At 36.4% G+C, this 24,760-nt stretch overlaps 1 protein-coding gene across 1 annotated transcript in view; it reads right to left on the bottom strand.

Annotated features, from left to right (window-relative positions):
• Positions 1–24,760, bottom strand: part of LOC150095208 (cilia- and flagella-associated protein 44-like) — a 214,616-nt gene that overhangs the window by 135,850 nt on the left and 54,006 nt on the right. Inside the window, exon 3 of the mRNA XM_090410620.1 lies at positions 16,026–16,169. Within this exon, the coding sequence (XP_090266746.1) occupies positions 16,026–16,169 (144 nt within the window). The remainder of the gene's footprint in view (positions 1–16,025; positions 16,170–24,760) is intronic.

Raw genomic sequence — 24,760 nt, forward strand, 5'->3', positions numbered from 1 at the left:
GCTGAAGCATTCGCAGGTCACCTCTACCTATAGGAGTTGCCAAATGGTGTGCCACCCTTTTTTTTTTAATAAATTACTCTGGATTTAGAGAAAGATGTTGAAAGTTTATTTTTCACTTGGTTAGAGTATAATAAAATTAGCTTAATCCTTTATCCAAGTGTGAGCAAACAAAGTTTGCACCTGAAAGTATCTTCAGGACTGGGGCAAGGTGGTATAACATCAGGGCAACTCGTTGCAAAGGTGAAGCAAGCTACCAACACTACTGTCTCAGTATCTCCAATAATGCAAAACACATCTCCTTGCGGATATGTCTAATACTATGCATTAAGGGAAGGGCCACTACCCAGACTAGTTTCGACCTTGGTATCTCAGCTTGGGCCTGGCTCCCACTGAAGAGACCTCAATAAAGGTCGAAACTAGTCTGGGTAGTGGCCCTTCCCTTAATGCATAGCATTAGACATATCCGCAAGGAGATGTGTTTTGCATTATTGGAGATACTGAGACAGGAGTGTTGGTAGCTTGCTTCACCTTTGCAACGAGTTGCCCTTGTGTTGTACCACCTTGCCCCAGTCCTGAAGATACTTTCAGGCGCAAACTTTGTTTGCTCACACTTGGATAAAGGATTAAACTAATTTTATTATACTCTAACCAAGTGAAAAATAAACTTTCAACTTTTATTCACTTGAAAACTTTCTTACATATTCTTCTTTTCAATATGAAATTCAATTTCATCCTGCTCTCAAGACTAAATAGTGATCACTTCCAATTTCAAATCCTCTGTACACTCTGTGTCTTGCACCAGGGAGAAAACATCACTATCAACAATAACATAGTCAATGAGACTTTTCTTATTCCTTGCCTCTTCTCTCCATGTGAATTTGTGCACACTTTTATGTTGGAACATGGTGTTAGTAATAACCAGTCCATGTCCTGAGCAAAAATCCGACAGATATTTGCCATTATTATTAGCTTTGCTCTTTTCTCCAAATTTTCCCAAAATATTTTTGTATGTCTCACAATCATTTCCTACTCTGCTATTTAGATCCCCAACAAGGACCAACTTTTCCTTTTTCATTGTGTCAGTTGCTTTTTGTAAAGCGTCAAAAAATTCCTCCACTTCTACCTTAGTAGAACCTTCTGTGGGACCATAGGCACAAATAAGTCTCATTGTTGAGTTCCCCATTCTCATATTTGCCCACATCACTCTACTTGAGACTGCTTGCCATTCAATAAGATTATCCTCATATTTAGTGTTGAATACTATGGCCACTCCTTCTTTTCCATGATTGCCATTGTCCAAGTATAACATTTTGTATTTATTGCTCAGAAAGATCTCACCAGTTTTTGTCTTTTTTGTTTCAGTCACACCTATTATGTCGATCTGGTACTTATCTAATTTCTCAGCTAGCCCATTTCTTTGACATTCACAAGGCTTCTTATGTTGATAGTACCGATCTTTAACTCTGGTGATGTTGAGTTAGGGTGTGTTTTCAGATTTGTTACAGTAGCTGACTTTTCGCTGTTTTCCTTGGTTCCCTGGAGAAAACAATGAGGGCCTTGTTTAACTGGGCGACGCCCCAGCCAGGCATGAAATTCTGTCATGTTGTACCATCATTTTGTATTTTGGTTTAAGCCAATAAGAATACAATTTGGTCAGCTAAATTTCAAATTGCTAGCCCATCCTCATTCGTTCAGTATCCAGGTAGATACCTAACAGGGTGCACCACGAGAAGGTGAAGATTGGACATTAGGTTAGAAGCCCTGGTCGGTTCTCTGCATTCCTTTCAAGGCTATGTGAAGGTCTCCTCTCAGTTATACAGCTTTGACCCTTACGCACCTGATTCATCTTCATAAAAAAACAAAAACAAAAAATTCAGAATTATTGTTTACTCTTTTGCTGATGTTAAAAATTACATCTTTAAACTGTGTCGCTGCATACAGTAGCTAGAATTACACTTAAAGTGTAAATAAAAAATATCCACACTATCAACAGGGTAATAAGGCTTTTAAGTAAAAATTCCATCATCGCTAATTTTTACATTCATTCAATCTTACATGACTTACGATAATTACTCTTACAATATTCTTTGATTTTGCCATTCTAGTGTGATTATTGATTATTTGAAAAGGTTCTCCAATACTTAAAAGACACCAAATAATATGTTCCCCAAAATTTTGGTTAGCATGTGAGAAAATTTCGCATAAAAGATTTAGCAATTTTGGAACGCATGCTTATAAAGGTTGCTATCCTTGTTGTAGGCATTTATTGAGAATATATCATGAATTACTGTCTAAAAGCTATTCACCCCCCCACACACACCCATCAAGATGTTTGCTGATACCACTGGATACAATCAGGAAGATCATGCTTTGAAAGAGATCTTGAATCACCTTCCAAGTGCTTAATTTCTATACAAAAAATACGATATGGTGTTCAAGGTACTAGAAAACTTAAGGTCAGAATTAACGAATGCTGGAGAGGAAGATGATATTTTATGGGAGCAACATGGTTTTGTCAAAAGTAGGTCTGCCTTAATAATTTACTCACTTTCTATTAAATTGGAACAAACAGAAATGGATAAGAAGCTGGTGACATGGATAAGAATGTGGCTGTTAGACAATTATTAAAGAGTAGTATGCGTGTAGTAGAATCAGGAAGAAGGTAGGCGACCAGCAATGTGCTATAAGACTGTACTTGGAGAGCAGCAATTAATTTGTACATTAATGATATTACAAACTCAAGCTCAACATTTAGAAGGCAAAGAACTGAAGATGGGAACCATTAACATAAGGAGTATCAACGGAAAGAAAACTGAGCTTGCAGAAGAACTGGAAAAGTATCATGTGGAAAAAATTGGCATCACTGAAACCAAGAAGACAAAAATAGGTGAGATCTTATTAAATAATAGGAATAGGATGTTATATTCAGGCAATAATGATCAAGAAAATGAAGAGGATAGTGATAGCATTCAACATCAAACAGGACAAATCTTGATTGGAAGACAGTTTCAAGTAGAAACTGCCTTTCAATCAAGGTTATGTGTGCAAACTTCAAAATAGAGAAATGGACAATGTAACTTATCTGTGCCTATGGTGCCAAAGAAGGTTCTCCTACAGAAGAAATGCAGGATTTTTGAAGTCACTAGAGCAGGCAGTTGACACACACACACACACACACACACACACACACACACACACACACACACACACACACACACACAACGGGCAAAAGTAGTTCTTGTTGGATATCTAAACAGCAGAGCAAGAAGTGAATTCCACTAGTCATACTGAAATGTTTAGGGAGAATTTGGTAAAAGGGAAAGGTCAATAATAATGATAAATATCTTCTGTATTATTAACACCTTGTTTCAAAACAGAGACATGCACAAGTTCACGTGGAGAGAACACACAAGAAATAAGCAAAGGCTCATTCACCAAGTTCTTGTTGATAGATAATTTCATGGTGGTTCAGTATACAATAGTGTACAGAGAATCTGAAATTGGAAGCCACCATCACTTAGTTTTAAGTAGGATAAAAATGAAAATGAAATTGAAAAGAACAGTATGTAAGAAAGCTTTAAACAGAATTAAAGTTGAGCAGATTTTATATGTTCCCCAAAATTTTTGTCATTCTTCAACAACAGTCATTCTTCCTGTAGTTGAGTCTACAGTTTATCTATAGACTCAACTATACAAAAAGATTATTGAAGAAAAAATGAAATGGTTCAAAAACAACCCAAATATTGCAGTCTCAGAGCAAACTATGAAGAAAACATTTACTGATTCCACTAAAGAGAAATGTAGTGAAGTTGTCGGCAAGGATAGAAAAATAAGAACTCATGATGGACACAAGAATTTAAAGAACAAGTCCTGAAAAGGGAGAAAGCATATTGAAAGTTCCTAGCAAATAAGTTGACAGAACTCCTAAAAGAATACAGAGAAAAATTCTGCTAAATATTAGACTAGAGAAGATAGCAAAATGTTCTAGAGGCTATTGAAAAAGCTTTGAAATGGAGGAAAGAATATTATAAAAAGAATGCAAGATGATAAATTACTTTGAAAGAGTGTTAAATGAAACAAGCAGCGCAGAATAGTAGAAAATTTTCAAGAAGAAAGCAAACAGCAGGATATATATATGTATCAATAAAGACAGAAAAAAACCATCAAAAACTTCATATGTGAATAGGCAGCTGGCAAAGATAATATTCAATGAGAAATGTCCAAACATCAAGAAATAAAAGTTTTACAGTGACTGCACTGCATCACACTGCATAATTCAGAGGGGCTAGTCAGGTCAAATTCTAGATAACTGGATAGCTCTCTCATAGTTCTCATCTATCAAAAGTTGAATATGAGAATTATTATTATTATACCGACATGGAATCTGAAGATTCATTGTGGGAGACCCAAACTATCCACACAATCTAAGGTACCTCTCCTTGAACCCATTAACAGAGTGCTCACAACTGACTCTGGCAACCTATTCCATTCATTCACAACTCTCCAAGTGAAAAATCTAGTCCTAACATCACTACTAACTATGCCTTTACTCAACTTCCAGGAATGACCTCTTGTTCTGCCCACTCTAGCCAAGTGCTGAAACATTGCCCCTGCATTGATCCTATAAAACCCTTTAAATAACTTAAATGTTTCTATGATATCCCCTCTTTTCTCCCTATCAACCAACTTCAACACACCCTCAATCTATCCTCAAGGGAATGTTCCACAGACCACTCATCATCTTGGTTGCTCGCCCCTGAATCCTCTCCACTACTTCCTCATCCCAAAGAAATCAAGGAGACCAGACCTGAGCATGGTAACCGAGATGTGGTTGTATCAAGGCCTTATAAAGAGGAATGACAACTTCTTATCTCTACTTGTTAATGTGTTCTTCAATAGCCAAGTAATCTTATGAGCTACCTTAGCAAACCTTAGCAATATGATCTCTAAACTTCAACTCTCTGTCTACCACCACCCATAAATCCCTATTTCCTGAAGTACAGCATGATCGTGGTAGACTGCTTGTAGTTGATTTATTCCAAAATGCTTAACTTTATATTTCTCCACATTAAACTGATATACCCTCCATATACCACTTTTTGATATCTGCCCAGCAGCCATATCAGTCTCCATTTGTTCTAATTTGTGTAACTGAGTTCTGTGTGGTATTCTGTCAAATGCCTTTGTGAAATACAGCAGAATCATTGTGTAGCCATTTCCTTTATCTAACTCAGCTGTTACTCTATTATAAAATGGTAGTAAACTACTAAGGCATGAAAGATCTTTCACAGAGTGGCTGTCACAGAGTATCATAATATTATCCGACCATTTTTGAATTCTCTTTTTGACCGATTTTTCCAGCTTTTACTATCACTCCTGAGATACAGATTAGTCTCTAGTTTGCTACTGTAATCTTAGAACCTCTCTTATACAAGGGAATTATTTTGGCATCTTTCCACTCCCTCAAAACTCTACCACAGCTGAAACTTAAAGAGTTTAGTCAGAAGCACTGCTAATTTCAACTGTACATTCCTGCAAAGCACTATTTTATCTGCATCTGTCACCACATTACAATAAGCACTCATTAAGGTTATTCTTCAACAGTCATTCTTCCTCTCATTTGCCATGTACAAAAGAACTCTTTGAGATTTCCTTTGGCCTGCTCAGCTAGATTCTTCTCATAATCCGATTTTGTCTTTCTTGCCTGAGCCTTGTACTGTTCATAAGTTTGCTGGTCATATTTTTCTTAATATACCCTCCACAACATTTTATTCTGCAGATCATGCTTATTGATATTCTTCATTCATCTATTTTCTACGTGATTAACCCTTCCTTATCCGATATACAATTTAATATTGCTTCCTCTAGATTCCCCTTATCTATCTTTCATGCACTATTAACATTCTTCCAAGGGCTTTATGGCATGGCACAACTCCTTCTTGAAATAATATTCCTCATGTTTTATAATCTCCCAAGTCAAAGGGAAAGTGACCATGTAAGCTACATGGTCACTTTCCCCCAGTCAGAGGTAATGTGGCCACCTTGGTTCTGGATATATCTTCTGATCCTATGACCAGGTCCAATATTCTCCTGCCCTGAGTTCCCTCCATCACATGCTGCCTCCAGTAATTATCGCTCAGTAGGTGCATAAAATCTAAGCTGTGTAATTGAGGTGCTTGGTGAAAAATCTGGAAAAAATAGAGAGCAGGAGGAGGGTTGGTGGTGGAATAATAATGTACAAGAAGCAGTGACGGCTAAGAGGAAGGCAAAGCAGAAGTGGGACAAGTCAAGAGTGGAAGAGGACAGAGAGGAGTACAGAGAGAAAACGCAAGAAGCCAAGAGAGTTGTTGCATAGGCGAAGGCCATGGCATATCAAGACCTTTATGATCAATTAGAAACAAAGGAAGGACAGAGAAATATTTATTGATTGGCAAAATGTAGAAATAAGGCATCAAAGGACATCGTACATGTGAGGCAGATCAAAGACTCTGAAGGAAGGGTATTAAGGAGGGATGTGGATATAAGAAACAGATGGAGAATATACGTTGAAGGGCTTTTGAATGAAGAAAATGCAAGGACTCACAGAGAAGATGGGGAGCCTTATGAGGAGATGGTGCAGAACATTAGTAGAGTTGAAGTGAAGGAGGCCATAAAGAGGATTAAGAATGGAAAATCGGTGGGCCCTGACAGGATCCCAATAGAGGCATGGAAGGCACTGAGGGAAGAGTGAACTGACCTGCTCTGAGACCTGTTAATAAAAGTTTATCAACAGGAAAATATACCCGAGGAATGGAGGGAAAGTACTCTTGTCCCCATCTACAAGAGTAAATGGGATACACAAGACTATAAGAATAACAGAGGAAAAAAGTTGATGTCCCACACAATGAAAATCCTAGAGAGAGTTCTTGATGGAAGATTGAGGAAGGAGGTGGAGATTGCAAATGAGCAATTCGTTTTAATCCCAGTCGATAGATGACAGATGCTGTCTTTGGGTTATGGTAGATGATGGAAAAGTTTCAAGAGAAGCAACAGGAGCTACATCTGGTATTTAGGAGCTACATCTGGTATTTATTGATCTGGAGAAAGTGTGCGGTAGAGTGCCAAGGCAAGAAGTCTGGAAGTGTCTGAGGGAGAAGAAGGTTCCGAAGAAATATGTCAGGTTAGTGCAGGAGATGTACAGAAATGTGAAGACAAGAGTTTAGACCTGCCTGGGAGAGACAAAGTTTTCCAGTGACAGTTGGCTTGCATCAAGGGTCAGCATTAAGTCCGTTCCTGTTTAATATTGTGATGGAGGTGGTGACGGAGGAGGTGAGAGAAGACACGTCTTGGACTATGTTGTATGCAGATGACATCGTGCTATGTGCAGAATCAAGAGAAGAAGTGGCAGCTAAACTGGAAAGTTGGAGGAAAGTACTGGAAGAGAGAGGTATGAGACTGAGCAGAAGTAAGACCTAGTATATGCATTGCAAAGTAGATGGCAGCCATGAGACAGATCTGGAGGTGGAAGGAAATGTCATCAGGAAGGTCAGCGACTTTAGATACTTAGGTTCAACAATGAAAGAGGATGGTGAGGCTGAGAAGGAAGTGGGATGCAGGATACAAGCAGGATGGAGGAACTGGAGAGAGATGGCTGGACTGCTATGTGATAAGAGGGTGCCGATCAATCTAAAATGCAAAATCTACAGGACAGTAGTGAGACTAGCTATGATGTATGCTATGGAAACTGTGGCCTTGAGGAAAAATAACATCAGCAGGATGGAGGTAGTGGAGATGAGAATGCTTAGGTGGATGTGCAGTGTGACCGGAAAGGATCGTCTGAGAAATGACTATGTGAGGGGAACGGTGAAAGTTACGAACTTAGGAGCAAAGATACGGGAGGCAAGGTTGAGATGGTTTGGTCATGTGATGAGGAGGGAGAAAGAGTATGTGGAAAGAAAGGCCATGCAGATGGATGTGCAGAGGAGGAAGAAGCATGGTTGGCCAAAGAAGAGATGGTGGAGGAGGACTTGAGGATGAAGAACTTGGATGTGGCTACAGCCCAAGACAGGAGGTTGTGGAGGAGACTCACTACAAACAGCGACCATACTTAAATGGGATAAGCTGCAGAAGAAGAAAAAGAAGAAGAAGGTGCATAAAATCCATTTCCTTCCTACACTGTGATGTTTTGTCTTATTGGCCTTGGTCTGACACCAGCTGCTTCATATGAACAGCCATCATTCCACTTATTTCCTTTTTTTTTATTTTTTGGTTACAATTACAATTTATCTTGGATGTGGCTACAGCCCAAGACAGGAGGTTGTGGAGGAGACTCACTACAAACAGCGACCATACTTAAATGGGATAAGCTGCAGAAGAAGAAAAAGAAGAAGAAGGTGCATAAAATCCATTTCCTTCCTACACTGTGATGTTTTGTCTTATTGGCCTTGGTCTGACACCAGCTGCTTCATATGAACAGCCATCATTCCACTTATTTCCTTTTTTTTTATTTTTTGGTTACAATTACAATTTATCTGCTATCATCAGTAGTACCCCTCTCCCCCATCCTATCTTCTCTATCTTTCCTAAAAATACTAAACCCTTCACATTCTTTACATTGTAGGTGTCGATGGATGGTAGATAGTATTGATAGTAGTAGTGTCATTATGTGTAGTTGGAGATTTAAGGGAGATGGTGAGATGTGTGTGTGCAGTGGAATAGAGTGCTCCTCTGCAATGAATTCTTGACTCCTTGGAGGTGTCACGTAATAATGTATTTATTTTGTATGGTGATACATCGGTTGTGAGCCCCTTTTACAGGAAGGTATGGCACATCTCGAATCCCCCCCCCCCAATTTTTATCTGGGCTCAGGACCGGCATAGCTCACGAATCAGGCCTATGGCTGGATCCTAAGTATTTTTGACAGTAATCCGTCTATGTTCATGGGGATGGTCTGCCCTTTCTGGGGGACACAAAAACCCCAAGTTTCCAGGTGAACCCCCCCCCCCACCAGCACCACTGTATGAGACCAGCTAATGCCCCTTTTGTTGAAAGAAACCAGATAAAGGTTCCTCGCATCACGGACAGGTACTGAACCCAGATCTTTCCTGGTCTATACCAACTGAGCTACAGAAGCGCTGTCACATAATAATACTAATAATCTCCCTGTAACTACATCATCTGCTGTTAGCTAGATCTCACTAATGCCTATAACTTTTGGAGAGGTAGTACTAACCAAAGCTAACTAGGTCTCACTAATGCCTATAACTTTTGGAGAGGTAGTACTAACCCAAAACACCTCCCTCTTGTTCCTATTGTGTCTGGCATAGTATATAGAAATGGCAGCATTCCTTTAGACCTCCAACCAACTTTACTTCCTGAGTTGTCTACCCTATTCAATATTTTTTTGCTTGAGAGACTATATTCTGCACTTGTTGGTCATTCTTACATTCACTTGCCTCACACTTGTGCCTTCACACACACACATTCTCTCTTTCTCACTCAGATGCATCCACCATTATTGCTAAAGTTTTTTTTTTTAATTTGATCTTCAGATGAATGAGCAAATATCTCTCTAGACATCTAACACCAAAACTATTTAGATGCAGTCCATCAGTATTATAGAAATCCTTCTTTCCTTCACACTCAGACCATAGGTCCACAAATCCTACATTATTCCTTCTAAAGAACATGTGTATTGATTCATTTGCTTACAACAATCTCCTCCTCAATTTGTCTCTATAACAGCATGGTAGGAAACTTACAATCTTCACCTTCTTGCTCATCATTTTTGCTTCAATCAATAACTCCTTCACATCCTCCCTCATATAATACTTCTGACTTCTCAGATCATTAGTGCCAAGGAAATGCAGAAGAGTTTCTTTATTAAGTGTTCCAAATAAGATTTATGCAAGCGTACATGGAACACTTAATGAAGATTCATATAGATGATGAATCGAATTATGAAAGAAAGCAACATTAAACCTGATATTAGACTAGAGATATCAAATTTAGCTCTCTGCTTTATGTAGATGATGTCATACTCCTAAACACATCCTAGAGAACAAATAAAATATTTCAGCTCTTTAGGCACAGTTTTTAGTGAAGATAGCAAATTAAATCTAGAAATACACAGCAGAATAAGCAATAGAGTTCTGAAAAAAATTTGGGACCTGAAAAAAAGATGGCATCAGTGGCAGAATCATATTAAAAATGAAGACATTGTTGGAACGTCCTTCCTGACTCTATGGTTCGCCATCTTGTTGTAATGTTGTTCTTAATAAAAACAATTAATTGCTGGTTGATTACTAATCAAAATGTAGGGAAATTTATATTTATACTGTGCCACCTTATATTTAGATTAGTCTATGTAAAATAGTAGAATCAATCTTCAATTAACTTAGCAGTCTCCTTATTCATACACGCCGAATTTAATATTTTTCACTTAGGGCTCCCGCAAAGTTCAAACTTTTTATGAACAGTGCAATGAAAAAGAATCAGGCACACACAATATTGAAATCAACAAAACATTTAATACAAGGTTATATGATAAATACATAAATTTAACTCCAAAAATAAGATAATACAATTAACTTAGTTCTTCAGGTCAAAACATTCATATTAAATTAGACTTCAAATCTTCAGATACAAAATTCACAGTTCTCTCAATAACAAAGATTGTTCACGCTGATCAATGCTACAGAATTTCTTGCTAAATAAATTTGCTGGTATCACTCAGTTACACTCTATATTTAACACTTAGCAAGCACTTATAACATTATTAATCGCGGCAGTTATTGCTTCAAGGGGAATTATTTTCAACTCCTAACTTCGGCTAAATTCAGTGAAACGCCACAGTAAATGTTAGGACATTTGAGACGGAACTATCACTTAAACCTTCTCACTGAAATAAAATAAAATAGGACTATTCTTACCGGGATTAATCACATCAGATTCAATGTGAGCACATTTCAAACTTATATTCACTTATTACTTCGATGGAACACTATTCAAAAGAATTCTTCAAGGAGATAACTGAATTATTATTTATCACGCTACACAATTCTTGACAGGCTTACTATAGGGCAGAATAATTATTCCATGTTTACTACTGTATAACAAATTGAGCTTTGTGCAATCCTTCTTTAAAGCGATATAGGAATACGTAGTAATTCTAAAACTTAGTGGATTTATTCTGAATCTTCTATTAATCTTCCGGTCTTTTAGTTATCCTATTACGGCACTAAATTCCTATTACTGCCACCATTGACTTTACTCTTAGCTGTTTATAAGTTTTCTCCTCATCTCCGTACACTTCTGAATGCTATTCCCTTGAATTCCCTGCCCTTCAGTGTTCTTGTTTACTTTTACCTCTCGCTTATCTGCCTTCCTTCTTCCTGCCTAAAACCTATTCACTCCGTCCAACTCATTAATTTTTCTTCTCCCAATTATCGAAGCTCGCGCGCTCTATTTTATTTCTATCTCCATAGCAATGATCAAAACAGAACATAAACATAAGCATTAGCGTTACATAAGGTTATACCTTTACACTGAGTAATGAAAAATAATAATAAAAATATTATAGTTACTTAATTTTCTCTTTCATTTCATTTACAAATAATAATAATAAAATATATGTTACAGTTTATATAAGGCACATAAAAGTTACATACATAGAATTCCTCATAATATTATTGAAGGAATAAAGTAAATAGATAAATGTTATTTACTACAGAGTCCTTTCAATAGTATAATATACATTAAAATTATATAATTAAATAATAGCTGATAAAATTCAAGGATAATACATGAATAATAAATCTTAAGCAAGGGACTAACAAATAATATTTAAACAAGCCTTGCTTAGGATATGGTAGATTATGTTAAATGTGAATGAAGAATAAAAACATACAAAACAATTTCATTCACAGTTTAACAACATTAAGAAGGAATTTGGCATTGTATGCATTCAAGAATGCATGATCAGGGCTAATCTAAGGTGATATGGTCACTTAAACTGACTGAGAAAAGAAAGGTTAGCAAAACAGGTTTGATGCTAAGATGGCAGGTAAAAAACCCAGAGGAAGACCATAGTTTAGGTGGATTGATTCAGTCAGAAGTGCCTTAGAAGAACATTATATTAGATAAGACAATATTGGAGTGCTGACAAGTTATAGACTAATTTGGAAGAATATTGTGGACAGAAGATCAATAATAAAGTAAACTAAATCATGGAGTGCTGTCACTGTTGCCTGAACATTCCTTGAGGGTACATATTAGGAAATTGATGATAATGATTTACAAATTATTTGAGAGATGGGAGAAATATTCAGTTGTTTGCTGATGTTGCCAAAGTGTGGAGGACAAAGTAAAGATGATATTGATATTGAGAAAGATCTAAACAGAATGAAATTGTAAAGTAATTATTACCAGTACAGTGCAGCAAAGTGTGACCTTTGATGCTTATAGCTGTAAAGATTTCAAGCTGTGTAATACAATGATGGAACTGCTGGAAAATATTGATGAGGTTTGGGATTTGAAGATGATGGTAAATAAGGAGTTGAATTTCACAGGACATACTACAGAAGTGAGTAAAAGCATGAAGTATTGTTGTTTAATTTTTAACGGTATATATTAGAACACAGAAAAATAAGTAAATAATTAATTTATTAACTTATTGATGATATTTCGCTGGTGTTACAACCAGCATCTTCAGAGCACAAAAACACAGTTTGTCACAATACGCGAGACTATAACAACATGGTGTAATCAACGGACTAGTTAAACAAAATTGTAGCAGCAACACAAAGACTAGAGTCCTGATTTTGGCACCCTCTATCTGAAAAAAAAAAAAAGACCGTGTGGCAAATTAGCAACCCTTATCCACTCACCAAAGGACAGCATTCCCCCTTTATCACATCCAGGAGTCTATGAAGTACCCTGCTCATGTAATCAAACCTACTACGGTCAAACAGGAAGAACTGTCAACATCCGCATCAGCGAACACAAAAGATACATCTGGCATTATCACTATGGCAAGTCGGGCCTAGCAGACCATGCTCTGGATACCCCTGCACACAGAATCAAATGGAAGAACACAAAAGTACTGCAGAGAAGCTATTACAAGTCAGAGAGATTGTTTTTAGAGGCAACAGAAGCCCTGAAACACATTCCAAATCTCAACAAATATGGCTGTATAAATTTGCCTAAAATCTGGGAGACAGTCATCTTAAGAAAAAACTAGTACCGGTTTTTTTCATCTGTTTAGGACTCTGGTCTTATGTAATAGCTGCAATTTTTTTTTTTTTTTTCAGATAGAGGGTGCCAAAATCAGGACTCTAGTCATTGTGTTGCTGCTACAATTTTGTTTAACTAGTCCGTTGATTACACCATGTTGTTATAGTCTTGCGTCTTGTGACAAACTGTGTTTTTGTGCTCTGAAGATGTTGGTTATAACACCAGTGAAATATCAGCAATAAGCTATTAAATTAATTATTTACTTATTTTTCTGTGTTCTAATATATACCATTAAAAAATAAACAACATGTACGACAAACACATAAGTCTGTCCACATGCATGAAGTATTATTTGAATTTTGAAAGCATACTGACAAGCAGGAATAAGGTATTTATTAATCCTTTTTTATAAGGCTTTGATTACTATGTACAGAACGGATTATCTGACACACTGGAAAGAATCCAAAGATGGATGACCAATATTGTGAAAGCACAAGGAAATGCTACATATAATGATAGATTGAAGTTTTGCAGGATATATAATATGGCGAATAGTTAGAGAAGAGGGAATATGACAGATATACAGTACATGGATATAAGTTAATAAGATTTTATAGGTGATATGCAGAAGAAATATTTCAATATCTGACAACAGGAAGAGAGTAAACAAGAGATGGCCTCTTGGAAGTTATGTAGAAGTATGGTTAATAAGAATGTGATGTACAGATTTTTTTACTCAGAGTGGAGAAGTGAGGGGGAATGGGTTACAAGAGGTGGTAGATAAGTGTAAGTACTTTGTCAGCAAATTTAAGGAAAGGTATAATAGGCATTCTGTGAATAATAGTTACTGTGGCTTCCCCTTCAATGAGTTTTTAGACTCCATAGAGATGTCTAACAGATAAGCTTAGTTTTGATGGTTATTAATAACTTATTTTTAACAGTATTACCAACACTAAATGAACTATTTTATAAAAAGATGTTTTATTAACTTGCTCATATTTTGCTGAATTTCAAATGATCATCAGAGCACAACACAGCATGTATACATGGCAGTGAGTTTAAATAGAATGAAATTGTAAAGCAATTATTACCAGTTCAGTGCGGCAAAGTGTGACCTTTGATACTTATAGCTGTAAAGTGAAACAATACAAATGTAATGGGCAATGCTGTGTTGTGCTCTGATGATGATGATGATTTGAAATTCAGAGAAATATAAGCAAGTTAATGAAACATCTTTTTATAAAACAGTTTGTTTGGTGTTGTTAATACCATTAAAAATAAGTTATGAATATCCATAGAGATGGTTGGATGATGTTGGAACAATGCTCATGGATAAAAATCTTGGTTGCAAGAAGTTTGTGTATTTGTGGCTGGAATATGCTATTTCTTGCATCAAATGTACTAGCATTCACAGATTTAGCTTTATCTTTCAATCTATTATATCATTCACTACTAATGAGGTATATGGGAAGAATTAAATGGGCATGAAATGTAAGACAGAGCAGGATACAGAGCAGGATACCAACCATTTGAAGTGTTTGGAATTGTTGCTGCTGCACAGCTTGTTCACATGAAATACTGAATTAGCTGAAAAATGTGTTTCACCATCGTAAATAAAAATAAATGTAATCCTTATCTGATAATCAGACTGCATCAGTTTTGATTGAGAGAGGATTCTGAAAAAGTTAAAATGCAGTGAAAAGGATTCAATATACAGGGTGTTCGGGATAAATTTGACATATTTATAATTAATTATATTTTTCCGTAAGTTACATGTATTAACACACACTTCTCTTCATTTAAAAGTTTGGACCCTTCTTCATTCATATACAAGATGTCAGAAAGGATGGATAGCTGGAACCCACCTGAATCATGGAAGAGAATAACTTGTATCATGATGATTCGTGCCCGCCATCAAAATAAGGATATTACGACTGCTGCCCAATGCTCCCTGAATACAGTAAAAACAATCAGGCATGAACTAGAGACTTGCAATGGTGACTACGAGGATGTAGCAAGAAGAAAGATCCCTAGCAGACGATCTGATTGCGTTCGTACAGCAGAATTCCTCGCAAATCTGCAGGAACAGGTGTTGAAGAACCCTGGCATTGGAATTCGGGCTTTGTTCGTGGAGTTGCTAACTGTAGTCAAGCCCTGGATAACAAGGGTAGCCAATGGTAGGCCGTATGTATGGCAGCAGGATTCGGCCCCTTGCCACACCTCTGGGAAAAGTCAAAAATGGTTGTCTGAAAATTTCTACGACTTCACCAGTCCAAATGTTTGGCCTCCAAACTCCCCAGACCTTAACCCCATGGATTATTTTGTATGGGGCGCAGTTGAAAAAGACACCAATCGCACTTCCAGTAATACAAAAGCCCAGTTAATGGATAAAATTAAAACAGTTTTTGCGGCCCTTCCCAGGGAGACTGTAGCATCAGCTTGTTCGAGGTTCCGAAGCAGAATTGAAGCTGTGATCGATGCTAATGGTGGTTATTTTGAGTAAATCTTGTTGATAGTATTGTAATTAACTCTGCCTGTAATGTTTTTTTGTCAATTCATTAAATTTAATAGATACAAAGAAGATTTTCTTTTTCCTTACAAAACTGTCAAATTTATCCCGAACACCCTGTAAGTAAGTGAGGGCATTTTTCTTTTTCTTTCTTTCTTTTTTTTTGACAATGTTTTGCTACTACTTTTTGCAAGAAAACATGGATCATTTCCAAGTCCATTAAATTTAAATAGTAATGAAATAAATTCATAACAGTGTAAAAAAATATTACGCCATGCATGAATTTTTATATAGTAATATTTACCTTTCGATGCCTTCTCATGCTTCCAACCTTATATAGATGCTGTGGGATGTCTAACTCATATGATACTCTATCCTCTTTATCATACTGCATATCAGACTCTATCCTTACTAAAAAATTTCCTTCACATGCAGCCAGAAGATATTCCTTAAGAAGGACAAATTAAAAGACAATCTTACTAACTACAATTTCTAATACAATATGTTTATGGATAAAAATACACTAACTTCAATGCATATATCCTTTCTTTTAAATTTACACGGTGATCCGAATGCATTTTTGAAAATTACAGAGACAACTACCGTGTTTGAATAAAAACTTTAGTTTAATATAACTAAAATCTACATTCGACGTTTCGACATTTATGTCAAGGTCATCTTCTGGAGCATACAACTATACACAGAAAATAAGCTACTACAATCAAACTGGTTTGTTAAAGACACTGACCAATCGCTACAACAATTGTTGGCCTGACCTGTGGTGACAAAAAAAAAAAAAAAAAAAAAATGTGTGTGTGTGTGTGTGTGTGTATGTGTATATATATATATATTAAAAAAAAAAAAATTATACATCAACGCTAGTGTCCTATTATTAGTGTTATCTGTTGGTTGTAGAAATACTTTGGGTACAACAACAAGTATCTATTTATATATATATATTAACATCATGTACATTCCAGCCAGTTGGTATGGAATGGTTTCTAATACTAGCTGAAGATTGGCTAGAGTCCTGACTTATGCTGGATCTTATATATTAGGTAAGCTGAATGTGTGCCATCCAGATCCTTGGAATTTTCATGCCATCTTTGTTTTTGATATTTGGGTGGTCTATGAGGATTTCACAGGCTTCCTTAAATTTCCTTTCATACCAGGTTTTTGTGCGGTGTAAAGAGCAGGTGCTTTTCCAGTTGATTTGGTGTAAGGTGTTGAGTGCATGGTCTGAGAGGCCTGCTTCACCATAATGGTTATATTTAATATGCCTAATGTGTTCTTTCTTGTGTATAGGGATTGTCCGTCCTGTTTCACCAATGTACGGTAAGTTACAGGTGCAGCAGATACAATAGACTCCAGGATGTGCTAATGGGAGGAGAGGATCCTTAGAAGAGTTGAATATGGTTTTAAGTTTAGTGGGTGGTTTAAAGGTGGCATTGAGGTTATAATGTTGTAGGATTCTGTTGATTTTTTCTGATAACCCTTTAATGTATGGGATGGCTATGGTTTTACTGTAATTTAGATTCATTTTTGTTGTTGTTTTAGGGAGTATTTTATTAATAGTATTTTTGTTATAGCCATTATTTATGAATATGTCGCTGATGATTTTTAGTTCTTGTTTTAGGGCTTGCTGGTTAGAGCATGTTGTAGCTCTGTTTTTAAGGGTGTTAATGACTCCATATTTTTGTGATGGGTGGTGGTATGAATTAGCATGTATGTATTGGCCAGTGTGTGTCAGTTTTCGGTAGACTGTGAAGGATAGACTGCCTGAAGGAAGATGTGTGACTAGTGTGTCTAGGAACGGGAGCGAATTTTGGTTTTTGATTTTGATGGTAAATTGTATGCGTTCGTGTTGTTTGTTCAGATGGCTATGGAATGTGTTTAGCGTTTGTGTTTAACGTCGAATGTAGATTTTATTATTATTATTATTATTATTATTATTCAGGCCTCCAAGGAGTCAAAAGACTCATCGAGGGAGGTCCTTCCTAAGACATAAAGTCTGTCAAGACTCATCGAGGGTAGGTCCCCCCTGAGAAACACAAAGTTTATCATACCACTCTTTAAAGTCACTGACCGTTCTCGCTCCCACCACTCCATCAGGCAATGCATTCCACGGCTCAACCACCCTCCACACAAAGAAACCACTAATTACCCTCTTGCTCACAGTTTCCTTTCGTAACTTCCAGGGATGGCCTCTTGTCATCACTCCTTCCCGCTGATCAACCAAGCAAAAGAACTCCCCAGTGTCAACCCTGTAACCACCTCTCAACTGTTTAAAAGTCTTAAACTTGTCTCCCCTACTTCCTCCAGTATAACTCCTCCCATAGAGTATGCAGCATCCCATCGATGTTTCCCAAACCTCAAGACCTTACATTTTGCTGCATTAAACTGACAGCCAATCCTGAATCCAGTTGACCAATCTGACATCCAGACCCATGTGCTGCAACTTAAATATCAGCTTATCATGTGGCACCCTGTCAAATGCCTTCGCCAAGTCTAAGAAAATTGCAGTATATGCCTTTCCCTCATCTAATGTAGTTATATTAGTTATATTAGATTTTAGTTATATTAAACTAAAGTTTTTATTCAAACACAGTAGTTGTCTCCATAATTTTCAAAAAAAAAAATCAATGCATATATGTTGTCACTTAATCTGGAACAAGATCCAAATTATAGATCATAATCACCTAGAGTTAAGAATTATCCATTCAGATTTTATTCCTGCTTCAATAAATTTGCACTGAATAAAACTCAAAGCAATGAAATAATACAATGCTTCACCATTCATAAAATAAAATGAACTTTAATGATCTCATTGCTCTGAAATGCTCAAATTTATTGTATTAAGTACAGAAGATTTTGAAGCCTTGTAATATTTTAATATTGCAAGGTCTGTTAAATGAGGAAGAATACAACAAGAAAAAGTGATTAGTGTATTGGAGGAGGGTATATAAAGAACAGTCTTGGGAAACTCCTGTCATATCCTTTTTTTATGAAAGACTGCCTGTCAGCCAATGCATCTTCCAAAAATAAAAACCATCTAGCATAACATGCAGTGAATGCCAGAGATGACCCTGTATGCTAACTGCAAGAGTGGAAGGCAGATTATAAGAAGATAGTTTGCTGAGCCCACCTATACTACAGACCTGATCATGCCATGGAAATATCTAAAGCCGCTAAACTTTTCCATGGCACTTGTCCAAATGTATATGTTGCAGTCCATAATCTCCGCTATGAACTGAAAATGGTGAAATCCCTGTTTTAATTGGTAAGCTTCCAGGTGGAGACAACACCAGAGAGCAGAGAATATCCATAAGGTAGAAAGAGATCATCATCAAGAGTGTAGAGTAAGTAATGAATGAACCCAAGTGTCCTATTCTGAATAGCAAGAATATTAGAGATACTGAATTTTAATAATCTTCTCCATTATTTTTAAGAAAACTGAGGTGCATACAATTGGCAAATAGTTTAAAGATGGGCATTCTCCCCCTTCTCTCTCTCCAGAGTAGACTGCATATTGGTTTATTTTTGCATCATGGAATAGATGTCAGCTAAGTAAAAATATAAAGAATATACAAGTCTGTATCGCTGGCCTGGTTGAAGAATGTATATATTCACTGCAAATAACGTACTGCTGTTCAGTGAAGAATATGTATATATGGGGATATAATATATATCCCCATATATTATGGACAATTGAGCTTCATATTGAAGAGATATCACCTACGACAGAACTAGAGGTATGTCCTTATTATCCAGTCATGTGCTTAATTCTTCTGATCCCAGTGACCATCATTCCACTATACACTCAGTAAACTGGAATAGATCCAAAATTATTCACAAATTCTATGATAAACTCGAAAGAAAAATCTTAGAATCAACAGAAAGTTCACTAAATCTAATTCAACCTTAATTTCAATCTCAGCCACAACCTTTCTGATTGCTATTCCTCTGTTATTCAGCTATGACAGTCTCGAGACTACATCCTCATGAACAAGAACAACAATGCAGCTAGTCTGCAAATTCATTCTAATGTGAGCAATTCATTAATAATTTAGAACTTAGGTTATGTACCCACTCTAATTTTCTTCTATATATATTATGCACCTGATGAAGTCTTCTAGAAAGATGAAACTAGAGTACCTTTGAAAATAAAATAAATAAATACGTTGAAAATAAATGAATAGTTATTTTTATTTTAACATTTGGCTATATAGTCATCTAAGTTATTTTCCTTAAAAAAAAAAAAAAATATATATATATATATATATATATATAGAAGGATTTATTTCATTCTACCAGACAAATAGGATGCTTACTTCAGATATACCAACTCAATATTGAAGGCTTGAGTAGAGCAAAAAGTGAATTTCTATCTAAAATGCTATCAATCCACAAGGATTCAGATTAATTGCTTCAGTCAATCATCCTAAATATGTAATTGCAATATACATAAAAGAAGATACTGAGAGTGTAAACTCATGACAACAAGTAACAACAACAGCATATTCTCAGCAACTATCCAAATAGCTGACACCATAGTCACGAACAGCTATAAATCCGTGAATGCTACTTGGCCTGATCCCCCTCTTACCAATCTACAACATCCATGTGTGATACTGGGAGATTTCAATAGCCATCACAATTTATAGGATTATAATGAAAATGACAGGTAACAGTGAAAAGTTGATGGAATGGATCAGCACCATAACTTAATATATGATGCTAACGATATCTCTACCTTTTTTTTCAGCTAGATGGCATAGAGGATACACTCCAGATCTTTGCTTTGTAACCAAGGATCATCATCATCAAAATCTCAGTCTCAGCATAAATAGAAAAGTTCTTGGCCTTTCTCAAGTAATCAGCACAGACCAATCTTATATTCTCTAGGAATTTATATACTACTTAAGTTATCTGTCCCAAATCCTAGATGGAACTTCAATAAGGCAAACTAGAAGAACTTTGCTGAACAAGTAGATGCCAATATTAGGTGAATAAAACTTATATCTAACAATTACAGTAGATTTATAGGAGTGATTAAAGTAACTGCAAAGAGAACTATCCCTAGAAGTTACAAGAAAAAATATATTCCAGATTGGAATAGTGATAGCAACAACCTCTATCACGAATTTATAGAAAAAAAAGATGAGACAGTAGCTAAGAATCTCCTGAACTCCTTGGATAATGCAAGGAAAAAGAAATGGATCGAGACAGTTGAAACTATCAATTTTACACATTCAAGTAGACAAGCATGGTCCTTGTTGTGGAGATTGGATCCTAGTGAAACAATCTAAGAAACAGAAATCTACTTTTGCCTTCTCTTTGACATAATCAAATTTAGATTTAGATTTTATTTTTTTATATATTTATTAAACTATTTATTTAGATTATATATTTAGATTTTGTAAAGGCGTTTGATAAATTGCCACATATAAGACTTCTAAACACCCTTATGAATCACTAGTCTGTAAAAGACATCAACACACACACAACTGTTGAAATTGAAGACATCCTTAAAACCAAACCCTACCCTTTCCAGACCGTTTACCATTGAAGAGGTAAACAAGGCTATCAAAATACTTAAAAATGGCAAAGCTGCTAGACAAGATAGAATTTTTCCAGAATTTCTTAAAAATTGTGGCAAGAATGTCATAAAATGGTTAATTAACCTATATAATAACATATTGGTGTCAGGAAATCTTACCTCTCTCTCTTTAGAAGAACAAAATTAATAACCAGAATGGTTATTATTATTATAAAACCAGACAAAGATTCATCACTAGGAGCTAGTTAATGACCCATAGCTCTTATGAGTGTTACTCTCACTCTTATGGAAAGGATTATATATAACAGAATATCTCCCATCATAAACAACCTAATACCTCCTGAGCAAGCAGGCTTCTGACCAAGAAGAAGATGTTGTGAACAAGTACTGGCTCTTACATCAATGATTGAGAATGGTTTTGAGAGATCTGAAATCTATTGCTGTGTTTACTGACTTAACATAGCATATGACACAGTATGGAGAAAGGAACTGCTATTTAAATTTCTGAAGATGAATGGATTCCCTCAAGGCTCTGTACTATCTCCATTGTTGTTTAATTTATATATTTATGATCTCCCTCAAACCAGTTCAAGGAAATTTGCTTATGCAGATGACCTTGCAATAATCACACAAAGAAGTTTAATGAAGCTGAAAAAATAATTACAAATGATTTGAAAATTCCTGACTCATATTTCAAACAGTGGCATCTAAACCCAAACCTACCAAAAACTGAAGTGTCTACCTTCCATCTTAATAACCATCAGGCTAATTTCAAGCCTACTGTCTTCTTCAGAGATACATTACTGAACTTTAACAATACACCTAAATATTTACGTGTTACCCTAGATTCAACACTCACCCTTAAAGAACATCTAGTTAAAGAAGCTCAGAAAATAAAAATTTGTAATAGTCTGGAGTTGTGGTCAAGGTATTAGAGAAGTTAGTTAGGAATAAAGTTCAGAATTGGGTTGACAACAGAAAAATACTCTTTGGTGGCCAGCATGGATTTACTAAAGGAAAATCATGCTTTAGCAACCTGCTTACTTTTTATAATAAAGTGACAAATGCGTTGGATAAGGGTATTGCATATACAGTGGTATATTTAGATTTTGCAAAGGCGTTTGATAAATTGCCACATGACAAGCTGGTAATTAAATTGGAACGGATGGGGCTGAACAGTAGATTGGTTGTCTGATAGGTATCAGCGAGTTGTCTATGGAGGAGCGATATCCCAGAAGAGGAAAGTTACTAGTGGTGTACCTCAAGGGTCTGTTTTGGGTCCATTGCTGTTTAATTTGTATGTAAATGATATCTGGAGAGGTCTGAATGATGATGTGCAGTTTGTTTGCAGATGATGCAAAGTTGGGCAGAGCTATCAGGAGTAGTGTGGATGCTGTAGCTTTGCAAGAGGACTTGAATACACTGTCTGAATGGGTAAATAAGTGGGGATGTCAATTCAATGTCTCAAAGTGTAAGGTTTTGAAATTTGGGAAGCAGAGATGGGATGTAAAGTACACAATCGGTGCGAATATCTTGGAAGAGGTAGAGGAAATGAGAGATCTGGGAGTGATTGTAGACAAGGACCTAAAATTTCGGGGACATGTTACTAAAATAGTGAAGACAACACAGCGGATAATGGGAATGATGCGGAGGACATTGACTTGTAGAAGTAAGGATGTTATGGTTCCTTTGTATAAGGCTTTGATCAGGCCACATATGGATTACTGTGCACAGATCTGGTCACCTGGTTTTCAAAAAGATGAAATTGGGTTGGAAAAAGTTCAGAGGTGATTGACTAAGGTGGTTTCTGGTCTCTGGAATGTAGAGTATGAAGACAGATTGACAAAATGCAATTTGCAGAAATTGGTGGATAGAAGGAGGAGGGGGGATATGATTGAGACATATAAGCTGTTGAGTGGTTATTACCAGATTAACATCGGGGAGGTTTTGCACAGAATGGGTGAGGATAGCAGGAGAACAAGAGGTCATTCCTGGAAGCTGTATAAGGAGGGTGTGAGCAAGGGAGTGAGGAGCAGGTTTTTTGCATGGAGAGTGGTGAGTGATTGGAATGCTTTGCCTGAGAGTGTGGTGTGTGCAGAGACAGTGAATATATTTAAGGCACAGTATGATAAACTGTGTGTATAACAGTGGACCTCCCGCGATGAGTCTTGACTCCATGGAGGTTTTTATAATAATAATAATAATAATAACATAATTCAGAAGCTGGCTGATTCAACTTGGAGTGCAGTTGCTGAAGCCTCACGTCTATCAGCTTTGGTCCTGGTTTATTCAACTGCAGAATACTGCTCACCAGTTTGGCTCTGCAGTGTTAATACTTCAAAGGTACCAAACTTAACTAAACAATGAGAATAATAACAGGAACTATAAGATCTACACCAATTCATTGGCTCCCTGTCATCAGTAATGTCGCGCCTCCCTAACTTACACAGAAAAGCAGGTCTTGCTAAATTATGGATAAATTTAACCAAAGATGTTAACCTACCTATCCACAAAGACATACAAAATCCCACTACAAGAGACAAAATCAAGAAATCCTAGTTGGAGAACAGCAAAGGAATTAATAGGTGAATCTTTTAACTTGACTGATAGATGGAAAGATGAATGGCACCAACACTATAACAATCCCAGATTAGCTATATCAAATCCTAAATCTAAAGTACCTGGATTTGGACTACCATGTCATCTTTGGACAATCTTAAACCACACTAGAACCAGTCATGACAGATGTAAACACCATCTACATAAATGGAAATGGACTGACTCTCCTGCCTGCAACTGCAGCTATCACTCTCAAACTACTAACCATATTTTACTGGATTGCCTGATATAGGCTTTTGAGGGCACTATGCAAGATATACATAATGTTACAACAGAAGCCATAAACTGGCTTGAAAAATTGAAAATTTCTTGGTAAAACTTTCTTTTATGTGGCTTTTAGTTGTCATACATCTGTTACATTGATGTATCATGTTTCTCACTGTATTTTACAATCATACAATAAATAAATAAAATAATAACCACTAACTCTCAATGGAATTAATATCTGGATTGTTTCTTTCCTGGTCACAGTAGTCACTGAATCAAATGTTTATTGAGCCACTTATTAACCTGCAACAAAAACTAAAGCTTTTTTTAAAGTACAAAACTCAATTCGTATGATACATTTTCAATTTACATGATACATTAATCAAACAATGAGGATAATAACAGGAACTATAAGATCTACACAATATTATTGGCTCACACTTTCTGCCCTATGATAAGGAGGAGTCATTTTGAAAGATGCAGTTCATTGTTGCCGTAAAGTGCTCTACGATAGTAGTTTTCTTAGTCTCCTGGTACATTTGTGCATTCACTGAACCTTTTGTGAAATGCAAGTGACCAACACTATGATATGACATGCAGCCCCAGATCATCCAACTGGCTGAGAATTTGACTGTTGATGCCAGACAGTCAGG

This window comes from Typopeltis vanoorti, chromosome 20 (assembly GCF_054136105.1).
Source record: "Typopeltis vanoorti isolate ZY-2024b chromosome 20, IOZ_Tvanoo_1.0, whole genome shotgun sequence".
NCBI classification, from domain to species: Eukaryota; Metazoa; Arthropoda; class Arachnida; order Uropygi; family Thelyphonidae; genus Typopeltis; species Typopeltis vanoorti.